At 43.3% G+C, this 12320-nt stretch overlaps 1 protein-coding gene across 1 annotated transcript in view; it reads right to left on the minus strand.

The window, feature by feature from the left end:
• Acoxl (acyl-CoA oxidase like) overlaps positions 1-12320 on the minus strand; it is a 291722-nt gene that overhangs the window by 86745 nt on the left and 192657 nt on the right. The window contains 1 exon segment of the mRNA XM_021179280.3: positions 5983-6092. Within this exon segment, the coding sequence (XP_021034939.1) occupies positions 5983-6092 (110 nt within the window).

The raw sequence follows: 12320 nt of genomic DNA on the forward strand, positions 1-12320 counted from the left end.
AATTATTGAGGCAGCTACAAAAGAGTATAGACAGTATGTTCCATTTACATAAAACCCTAGAATGGGAAACTCTAGGCTTTGGTGGAAAAATATCAGAATAACATGTATGCACTTGCCAAAACTCAACAAGTGTACATTTAAGTTCTGTGCAAGAGATCATAAGAAGATTCTACATAAGAAGAAAAGGAATTGTCCCCACAGGTTGAACTTGAGTAAACACTGCTATTTCAGAGTGTACTTTAAGATGCACACAGAGATAAGCTGATGCAATGATGCCCACACTGTATAACAATCCCAGAAGCTCACAATGGAGCTGAAAACTTACCATTGCCTATGGGTACCCTGGCCATTATAAGAGCCCACAACACAAGAGCAGGGTGTGGTGGTACACAACTTGAATCCCCGTACTTGGGAGGCAGAGGAGGGCAGATCTCTCAGTTTGAGGCTAGTCTGGCTTACAGACTGGGTTTCAGGACAGCCAGGGCTCTGAAGAGAAACAAAGACGCTCACAACACATCACAGGACTTGCTTGTTTGCACAGATGCTGCTGTGAACATATTTACTGTGCTGCCTGCCAGCTCATGTAAAAGTACAGCATAAGTAAATAGGTATAAAGTTTAATGCTATATAATGATAATAAACAACTGTATTATACCCTTATGCATTTACAAGGCTATAATTTATCATTATTTTAGTATATAATAAATAGCTGTTAAAATATTTACTGTTAAACAATGTGCCATGTTCCAACAGTGATGGCCACATAAACCCACGGTGGCACCATGTCCTGTAATTTCACCAAGAGTCCAAGCTGAACACTGATCTATACCATCCAGTTTTGTGACATATACTCCATAATATTCCCACTACAAAACAGCCTGGGGACTCAAATCTCATCCCTGTTGTCAAGTGGCACATGATGGTGTACATGTGATAGAAATTTTTAGCAGGAACAGTAAGTAAGTGGCATGTTCATGGTAGATTTTCTGTGAAAGGTGAATACATGAGTGTTCACCCTCGAATCCTTCCCACTTGGTTGTATATCTGAGCATTTTCACAGTTAGATATGGATAACCCCACACTGGGAGGCAGAATCTTCTCTCCCTGGTATCCAGATGCCTCTAGACTGATATATGCGTGAGGGTAACGTTGGCAGGCTCACCTGCAGGATGGTGAGAGGCAGAGCTTCCTGGGACAGTCCGGGTATAACCTCTGCTCAGACCCTCCTCTTTTCTGTGAGTCTGCCCTCCTCCCTGACAACCTACAGCTGTACCTCCCAGCCTAGTCTCATGAAGCCTTTCTGAACCAGGCCTGGTTCCTCTACAGTCCAAAGGAACAAGAGCCTTAGGTAACCCCATACTAGCTGCCTGCTTAGAGAAACTTCAGAGAATTGGGGAGTTCTCAGCCCTTCTTACTGTGTGCTCTCCCCCAACACTCCTGGGTACTTCCCTTGGACATTGTCATTAAGACTTAATTCATCCTATTCAAATAGAGTATGAGTCCCATGGAAACAAAGTTCAGCTACTGCTAAGTCGTCATACTGATGTGCAGAACCATGTCTGGCACATAGGGAGTTCTGGACATGTGTTGGTGGCAATAGCTCTCCTTTACAGAAAAAAACAAAGTGTGGGATTTAAGTGACTAACTACCAACATACAGAATGAGTAAATCCTGGCTATGGGAGAGAGATGAACTATTCTAGAGGATGTTTCAGTTTCTTTTCTATTGCTATGAAGAGACACCATGACCAAGACAACTTATGGGAGAGAAAGTTTATTTGAGGTTTATAGTTTCAGGGGTTTAGAGTTCCAGGACCATCATGGTGGGGAGCATGGCAGCAGGCAGGCAGGCATGGTGCTGAGAGCTTACATCTTGAGACACAACTACCAGACAGAGAAAGCTAATTAGGAATGGCATGGGCTTTTGAAACCCCAAAGCCCACCCCCAGTGACAATTCCTTCGACAAAGCCACGCCTCCTAATCCTTCCCAAACAGTTGCATCAAGCATTCACACATATAAGCCTATGGGGCCATTCTCATTCAAACCACCACAGAGGTGAAAAACTTAGACAAAAAAAATAAGTGGGCTAGTGCTTTCCAAATATTTACAGTTGGAATACTGCCTCGGCACATCTCAAATCTATCCTGGAAATTTTGCAGGGGATATAAATTTGCATATGTTGAGAGCTTGCCATGTTCCAGTGACAAAAATACATCTAGCTCTGCTCTCTGAAAAGGAAACAAAGAGGGAATGATTTGCAGCAGGCTGTGAACATGGGAGGATGAAAGGGATACTGTTGGGGACTGCACTCTCCTCTCAGCTCTGTTAGAAAAACAGTGAACCAGTCAGCCGGGGGCTCTCTCAAATCCCCAGCAGTGGTGTTCCAATGCTAAAAGAAAGTCACTGCTGGTTTCCTAAAGTGTGTGAGGACAAAGTGAGGCACAAAAAGTAAGAGAGACTTCAGTAAAGCAACTCAAACTCTAAAATAAAGCACAGTTTGGATAAACAGGACATTAAGGAGCAAGGATGAAAAGAGACTGGCTGCAAATCTGTGCATTTTTCTTTATCCCAATGGTTATGAGAAGTTTAATACATAGTTTATTGTATATTCTGTGTGGTTTTAGATTTATTTTCTATGTATGATGTTTTGCCTACACGTATGTATGTTCACCATGTGTGTGCCTGGTACCCTCAATGGCCAAAAAGAGACACTGTATATAGTAATAACAAATAAATTATATATATATGTGTGTGTGTGTATGTGTGTGTGTGTGTGTGTGTGTGTGTAAATAATAAATAAAAAACTGGAATAAATTTTAAAAATGGAGTTATAGGTAGGTAATACCCACCATGTGGGTGCTGGGAATTGAATCCAGGTCCTTTGCAAGAGAAGCAAATAGTCTTAACTCCTGAGCCATATCTCTAGTTCCCTTCTCCATGTTTTTAGTCGAGATTATAAGATTGCATTTTCTAATAGTTTTTTTTAAATTAATTCAATATATTTGGGTTATAGAGAACAATAATCAATTTCTAAGTAAAAGTGATTATTTTAAAAATACTATGAGCTCTCCCAAAGTAGAATTAAAAAAAATAACATTTATGGGCATAGTAAAACAGAAAAGTGGTGTCTTGATTTCATTTCCTGTTGCTGTCATAAAACACCTGGACAAAAGCAACTTAAGGGAGAAAGGTTTACAACCCCAGGTTATAGCCCATCCCTTCCAGAAAGTCACAGCTTCAGGAATCAGTGTCAGGCAGCTTGTCACATGACATGGAAGCTAACAGCAGAGGGCAATCACCCAATGCTCGCTCACCAGTACTCAGCTGCTCGCTGTTCATTCGGTCTGGGACCCAGACCATGAAATGGTGCTGTGCACATTTGGGGTGGATCTTTCCACATGAGTCAGCCTAATAAGACAATCTCTCACAGGCATGGCCACAGGTGTACCTAATCTGGACAGCCTGTGGTTGAGAGTCCTTCTGAGGTGATTCTATATTGTGTCGAGTTGACAAAGAAAATTAACCACCACAGCGAGGTTCATTTGAGGAGAGACAGAGGGAACAGTGGTTGTCTGAAACACAGTAGGCCAGATGAAGCTCTGGGGAGACTGAACCACAGCAATAAAGCACCGGGACGCCACAAGAGGTGAACAGAGGACAAGGGAGGTAGCTGGAGGGGACTGATGGAGGAAAAGCTTTAGCCATCCTAAAGCCATTGGGTTAAATCCAGGTTTTGAATATTCTCCCAAGCTCAGATCATTTTCAAATCACATATTGACTTCTCCCACCAAATAAAAAGTTCTCCCCAAACAGTTCAACAATAAAACCATGCTGTAAGTCTAAAGCAGAGAAGTATACACATAAGAACAACAAGCTAGATGGTTCCATGGGTAAAAACTAATGATCCAGGTTCTAGCCCCAGAATTCATAGGACAGAAGTCAAGAACCAACTCCTGCAAGTTTTCCTCTGACCTTACACATGTGCTGTGGCACACATGTACATGCTCACACAGATACACACACACACACACACACACACACACAATAAATGTAAGAAATTTAACAAAGGCCTATCAGATTAAAAGAATAAAGAAAAAAATCACTTGATAAAATTTATAATGTAGCAATAACAAATGTGCACTAAAATAACAAATTGAAAATTTTAGGAAATTGTATCTTTCAGAAAAATCATTTTTTCTTAAATTTTACTATACTTATTAGTGTGTGATGGTATGTATGTACATGTGCACATGTGTATGTGACTGTGCTGCACAGATGTGTGCATGCATGTGAGTCTCTGAATGCATGCACATGTGTGCATATTTGTGTATACATGTGTATGTGTACAGGGTCCAAGGAGACCATAAGAGGGTGTCAGATTCTCCTGAGCTAGAGTTAAGATACTTGGGAGCCTGATATAAAGTCACAAGCTTACTTAAAACATGATGAGGTGTTTTTGTTTTTTGGGGGAAGGGTTTTTTTTTTTTTTTTTTTTTTTTTTTGAGAATGAATTTTTAAATTTGACTGCATGGTTCTCAAGTGTGAACATTGTAGATGACAGTGTGGTCCAAAGAAGCCGAAATCATCATGCTACTGGTAGCAATTGTAGCATGAAACCTTTCCGGAGCTATCTACTGATGTTAAACATGGGCACACTGCATAAAAGAGCAGCTCCACACCTATGTAACGGACCCTAGGGGAGTGTTTTTCAAACAACAGATTACAAGTCAATAATCAGCCATGAGATCCGCTCAAAGGCTTGAGATCAATGTCCTTGCATTTTCTGTCTAACACCAGAGAACACTGTGAGTCCAGCATAGGTCAGGCTACTGCGTGGAGTGACTTCGGTTGCAGAGATGGCGGGCTCACTCTGTGGATGTCTGTGGCACTGGAGAATGTACATTTGCTTCACGTTGGAATCCCCTCCCCGTGTTCCTCAGAAAACATGAACGAAGTGTTTTACCAATTTACACAAAATATTGACTACAACTCAAATATCAATCAAAGCTGGAGATTTAAATAATACAATCAAATTGTGGCATTTATGAATGTAATGAAGCTTCCTGCCTACGTATCTATCTTAGGTAAAACAAAACAAAAAACAAACAGGTGACAACAGAAAAATACATAATACTCCAGATACCGAGTCTTTCCAATAGAGGTTAAAGACAATATACTAAAAATAAGTTTAAAAAACAATCTAGGCATAGATTCCTCAAACTGGACAGGCTGTGGTCAGATCTCACCCCTGCCACTCGTATACTATGTAACTTTAAGAAAAATACTTGATTTTTGTCCCCCAATTTCTCTACCTGTAAAATGGAAGTAAGAAAGAACCTACTTTATATGGTTTTCAGATTTAAACTCACAGAGTAAATAATAAAAAAGAAACTTGAAAGGGCCGGAGTCAAAAATATTTGAGATCTTAAGTTGGATGGCAGACACAGCACTAATTTTACGTAGTCCCTACTGCTTTTGTACACATAGATACTAAATTTGTCAAACAAGTACAAGTTAACCTGTGTCAAGGCTCTAGAACCAGGCTCAGAGTAAACCCCTTAAGGAGAGAGGATGCTGTCTTGGGTGGTGTACTGGCTAGTTTTGTGTCAACTTGACACAGCTGGAGTTATCACAGAGAAAGGAGCTTCAGTTGAGGAAATGCCTCCATGAGATCCAACTGTAAGGCATTTTCTCAATTACTGATCAAGGGGGAAAGGCCCCTTGTGGGTGGGACCATCTCTGGGCTGGTAGTCTTAGGTTCTATAAGAGAGCAGGCTGAGCAAGCCAGTAAGGAACATCCCTCCATGGCTTCTACATCAGCTCCTGCTTCCTGACCTGCTTGAGTTCCAGTACTGACTTCCTTTGGTGATGAACAGCAGTATGGAAATGTAAGCCGAAGAAACACTTTCCTTCCCAACTTGCTTCTTAGTCATGATGTTTGTGCAGGAATAGAAACCCTGACTAAGACAGGCGGTATGTACCTGGTTCTCAGCTTGTCCCCGGCAGTTGCGGTCCAGTTTTGGATCACACCCAAGAGCGGGTTTTTCTTATGCTGCTTGCTGTACTGGGCCAGCAGTTCCTGGGCCACAACCTGCACAGAGTTAATCATGCATTAGTCACATCTCACAAGTGCCAGACCTGCCAGTGTCCTCAAAAGCCACAACAGATTAAGTTCAATTGCCATTAACAAATTCTGTGGCAAGAAAGAAGCCTAAGACCCCATCCTTCTGGGAGCCTCCACGTTCTGTGGTGGAATTGTGGCATTTACCAGGCCACTTTGATCCCTCCACATTGCTGAATCCCAACTCTGAAGAACTCCTTTCTCCCCTGGCTTCTGTCAGCCTCTCACATCAGCCTTGAGACCAACCATCTTGGTACATGCACCACCTGCTCTGGAGCCTGTGACCATGACACTCAACTAAGGTGACCATGAGCAGTCAGTCACATATCATAGCACCTGGAGCCCCGCTTCATGCTAATGAGGCATCTCAATAGCCTTAGCCTTCAGCCAATGACCTATCCCTTCCTGGATATTCATACCCCCCAAATTATATAATCCCTGGTTTACCCCAGTAAAGCATATGCATTCACATCCACTCCCAATAAAGAAATATGAACAAGTTAAGATCATCTCAGACGGCTGCTTCATTAGAGCTTGCCACAGGAAAGGCCTTCTCCTGAAAGAGCCACAATTTCTGAGCAAGGCCTTCTCTCTTCTTCTGCCCCTCCAGTACTCAGCACTTGTTCCCACGGTGATCATAATCCTGCTAGTCCCAGACCCAGCTTTTCCCTTCCAGTCTGGTGTACAGCGGTGCTGATGCCTCAAAGGGAAATGTGAACTACAGACTCCCGTTCTAGACATTGCCCTGCACCACTGAGCCGGTGTATTGCTGGCATTCAGACACAGCCAGCAAAGAGGCAGAACAGGGACCACAGGTTAAGCCTTTGGGGGAATACTATTGAAATACTCAAACAAAGCAATCTATCAATATCTACCCCTCCCATAACTTTAAAATTATAATTTTGTTTCAAAACACTGAATATTGTTGCAGATCTGCTCAAAGATATCTGTGGATCACCTACAAAAGAGGCTTGGCAGAGAGTGCACAGCCAGCACTAGATGTATGAGTGATGTAACTTGGCCCAACCTGCACTGACCAAGCCCTTGTAGCAAGAGTGAGCACAAGCAAACCCAGCTGAACCATGAACCATGTTGCCTAAGCCCTGCTGACAGGGTCACGCACTAACAAATGCTTATCAGGGCACTAGCCCAATGGGCTGAGTCATCTTTTTTTCAGCTATTAGTTTTAGAACATTTTCTTCATTACTTCACAGTAGCATACATGATCTCTCTCTCTCTCTCTCTCTCTCTCTCTCTCTCTCTCTCTCTCTCTCGCATGTGTGTGTGTGTATGTATACAGCTTTGCTTTTTTTTTCATGAGTCTGGGAATCAAATTTCAGGTCCTCATGTCCATATGACAAAAACTTTACCAAAAGAGCCATCTCTGCAGTCCTAAACCCAATATATGATACTTCCTTTACTTTAATTAAAGAAAAGCTTACTAAGTTTCGCAGGCTGGTCTCAGATCCACAATCCTCTGGGCTCAGCCTGCTGAGTACCTTGATTACAAGACTGCTCCCAGGCCCTGCATCTCTGAAATACTTCTACATGGGTTAAATGCATGTGACCTATGCTGTCATTCACAACGTATCAAGTGATACTTTGACTTTCATTGGGACATATAAATCTACTTATCTGCTTAATGCCTGTATAATATTGTTTAGACAAATCATAACTAATTAAATATTTCCACTCAGTAGGATATTTAGGATAGTTCAGTGGTGTTTTGTGTGTGTGTACATGTTGTATAGATACACTCACTCATATATAGGAGCGTAGAGGGCAGAAGTCAATTTCTCTCTACACTTTTTTTTTTCTGTGACAGGTTTCTCATTGAACCAGGAGTCTGTCATTTTAGCTAGGCTGACTGGCCAGTGAGCCCCAGGGATCTGCCTGTCTCCACTCCCCCACTGCTGGCGTTAAAGATGCATACAGCCACACCTAGCTTTTATATGGGTGCTGGGGATATAAACATAGGTCCTTCATGCTTACTTAGCAGGCATTTTGCACATTGAATTGTGTCCCTAGCCCTTAATTTTTATACCAACATATTCAGACAGATAGCACTTTCCTTTTCTGATCTCGGAGACTAAGTCCTCCTGCAAATAAACACAGGGTTCTTAGAGAAAGCCATACTACTCCTGAGAGCGATGCTGACAGATCTCAGAGCATTGGTGGGGCGGGGTCTGGGGGAACTTTGTGAGAACTGGAATGTAAAATAGCAGGTGTGAAGTGCATATGACAACCTCAGTCAGCAGAGGACTAAGCTACCTGCAAACATTCTACAAAAGGCCATGTTCAAACACTGGTAAGCTGTTAAAAACCCAGATTCTGATTCATTAACATCAAAGCTGTTGGGTTCTCTGGTGCCAGACTCTGGAAAGGTCAAGCTGCCTGGTGAGGGACTGAAGGCAGAGGTGATTTAGGTCAGCACCAGTGACTCAGCCATTCTCTCCTTTCTTAATTGATGACACTCTGGGATGTTTCCAGCTGTAACTGGTGCTTAAGCCTGGGCTGTAGTCTGCATTTGAGGCTGCCATAGAAATTCTGTATAGAGATGCAGCCATTGCTATGTCTTACTGAGATTTTTATTTTGCTTATTATAAACAGACTTCAGGGCCATCAAGATGGCTCAGTTGGTAAAGGCTATTGAACTGATTCCAGTTCCCTGCAGGGTGGAAGGAAAAGACCAGTTGTTACAAGTTGTCCTCTGACCTCTAAATTTTCTTGCAGGGAACTGAGGAAGCCCTGTGCTGTTGACCCAGGAACAACTGTGCTGAGGACCCCACAGCCTCAGGTCCATGGGAAAATGGTAAAGCCTTCCCTGCCAGGGTGGGGCTCAGCAAAATATAAAAACCTTCCTTTGGGGTGTGAGTGCAAGTGTTGATAGTGTCTGAGGACTGCTCTCCTTTGTAGCAGAATTTTCCCTGTCCAATTAATTTAAATATTAATACAACAGGAAGCCTGTGATTGGACAGGGAAAAAGGAGGCGGAGCTAAGAGTTTCAGAGGCAGGGATGGGGGAGGACAGGGGAAGAAAGGAAGGAGGAGAAGGAGGAAGATGGAGGATGAACAGAACCATTTAGATTCCGAGTGGCTTTAAATAGCCACGGGTATTTATAATATAGGGATAGATTATCATATAGGGATAGAATAATTGGGATAACTTGTCTAATCGAGGTGGGTAGCTTGTATCATTACCAATTGTCTCTGAAATTATTGTTTGGGCATCTTGTGAATTGAGAATTTATTGACATGTAAATCGGACTGATTAATTATAAGCTTCTAGAGTTTTGATTTACTGGGTTAAGAGGAATTGTGACCCCCAACCACAGCGGGTAGATGGCTGAGAAGGTATGGTCAGCTCTGAGGCAGATGAAGTGGAGCTGGGAAGACTGAGATAGGTCCTTGCATGGGGCTAGCATAGAGGCAGTGAGACCATGGGCAGAGAGTAGCTGGGTGTAGCTCGGGAACTTGGTGTCCTCTTTTTTAATACTTCCCGCAACACTCCTTCAGAGACCACTTCTATTGAGATTAGACAAATCTGCCTCCTCGATCCAGTTATGTACAATCAACACAGACTCCTTGACTATTTGTATGCAATAACCCTGCCTCCCTGTTCAACTCTATACAATAAGCACACTGAGTTTCTGCGGTGCAGTTTCTCTAGCAGACAGCCCAGTCCACCTGGACCCAGGATGTCTGTGTCTATTATTTCTTTATTCACCCACATCTCCTCATCAGGCCAAGTCCCTGGAGCTGTGCAAGGATGTGACATTTTATCTTGGTTCCTTGAAGTGTTGTCTTGAAATTTTAAATTTATATCTTTAGGGACTGGAGAGATGGCTCAGTGGTTAAGAGCACTGGCTGCTCTTCCGAAGGACACTGGCAGGTTCGCAGCACCCACACGGCAGATTGACAACCTTTTGTAACTCCAGTTCCAGGGCATTTGACACCCTCTTTTGGTCTCCTTAGGTATTGGTATATACATGATGTATAGACATACATGCAAGCAAAAACCCATATACATAAAATAAAAACAAACAGATATTAAAAAAATAAAGTTATGTCTTTAGATGGACCACATGGGCCAAGATTTTATCTTAGGGTCATAGAGGGAGAAACACAGTGCAGAGCACAAGTGTGTTCACCCCAATGGGTTTGCTAATCACTGTATGATGGGATCAAGTGACACGGATATTTTCATAGTGATTATAACTATATAAAGTAAGTGTGAAAATCAAACACTGCCAACAGTAAGGGAAGCAACTAACTCCAACCAGAGGTAAAATTAAAATTAAAATTAAAATTAAAATTAAAATGGCCCCACAGGCAAGTTCAGCTTCCCCAATGTATCATCAAGACAAACATTTACAGTTTTGTAAATGTATTTAATTTATGATTGTTCCAACTAGTCTCCCTCTAGCTTCAAAACCAGTATCATTGCACCCATTAGTCAAGTGCTGTTTCTGATTCCCACCCACTGCACCACTCCCTGGGTTTATGGCCACCTCAGCACAGAGTCCATGCTGGCTGCTCTGTGGTCTCTCCATTGCAGGGAACATAGCTAACAGAAGGGCAGATGTCTTTGTCCTTCACCAGGCAGACAAGGAACAACAGACTGGGGAGTAGACAAGTCATTGTCCTGTTGAGGGAACAGGCAAGTTCTGTTCCTGTCTTCACTCCCCTCTCCAGTGTCTCGGTGACATCCTCTAACTGTCGCAGCTTAAGCCTTCCTGATTTAAGCAACTTAAATTGAGGATATTAAGTCACCCTAATTAGAATAAAATTAGAATGATATAATAATCAACTTCTCCCTGCTAAATTTAAGAGAGACGAGAGAAACTGCCCCCCTGGATAGTGCCACAGAAACAGGTAGCCCACTTGGGATCTTCGATCCTTTTCTAGGTCATGACAAATGCGCATGCTTTCCAAACGGGTTATTTTGGGCTGCTCATGCCTCCTTGGCAAAAGAGTCCAGGTGTTAGAAGACTTTCTTATCCCAGTGGCAAACAGACAGCCAAACAACATCATGTGAGGATTTGTTTGGACTCACAGTTTCATAGCGTGGAAGGCAGTGTAGGATAGAGCCACAGGCAACATGATGGCCAGAAAGCAGAGGCAGGGGGTATGTCACTAGCTGACTTTCTCCTTTCCTTTCTTTTCCTTTCCTTTCTTCCCTTTCCCTTCTCTTCCCTTTCCCCTTCCCTTCACTTTCCCCATCCCCTTCCCTCCCTTTCCCCTTCCCTTTTCCCCTTCCCTTTCCCTTTTCCCCCTTTCCTTCCTTTCCCTTCCCTTCCCCTTCCCTTTTCCCTCCCCTCCCCTTCCCTTTTCCCTCCCCTCCCCTCCCCTCCGCTCCCCTCCCCTCCCTTTCCCTTCCCTCTTCCCTTCCCTTCTTTTCCCTTCCCTTCCCTTCCCTTCCCTTCCCTTCCCTTCCCTTCCCTTCCCTTCCCTTCCCTTCCCTTCCCTTCTTCCCTTCCCTTCCCTTCCCTTCCCTTCCCTTCCCTTCCCTTCCCTTCCCTTCCCTTCCCTTCCCTTCCCTTCCCTTCCCTTTCCCCTCCCCTCCCCTCTTCCCCCTCCCCTTCCCTTCCCTCTTCCGTTCCCTTTCCCCTTTCCCTTCCCTTCCCTTTCCCTTCCCTTTCTCTCTCTCTCTCTCTCTCTCTCTCTCTCTCTCTCTCTCTCTCTCTCTCTCTCTCTCTCTCTCTCCTTCTTTCTGTTACTCCAACTGGACTAGAGGATGGTACATTCAAGGGTCTGGCAGGGATATGTCATGAGCTGGCTTTCTCCTTTCTTTCTGTCAGTCTGTCCAGGCTCCTGGCCTGGAGACGGTACATTCAAGGGTTGTCACTCTTGGTTACTGCTTACAGCCACACCCAGGTGTGTTTGATAATCTTCCAGATGCTTCTCAAGTCCAATGTAGTAGGCAGTCAAGACTGATCCTTGGATTAGTGATAGAAGTTCTCAGCCAGTAAGATTTGGGGGCTACAGTCTCTAGATCCAATACTGTATCAGACAAAATAACAGGTGGCCAAGATGGGGCAGATACCTTAGCTAAGCATGCAGCTAAGGTGAGCTTTTCCACCTGTGAGATATGTTCCTGATGATAATATACCATGTTTTATATTTTCCTCACCTTATACTATTAGTGTGATTTCCCACTTTAGAACCATCCCTGATTCACAAGAAGTTACAAAAGGGT

This window comes from Mus caroli, unplaced genomic scaffold (genome assembly GCF_978045245.1).
Source record: "Mus caroli unplaced genomic scaffold, Mus_caroli_1 scaffold_2, whole genome shotgun sequence".
NCBI classification, from domain to species: Eukaryota; Metazoa; Chordata; class Mammalia; order Rodentia; family Muridae; genus Mus; species Mus caroli.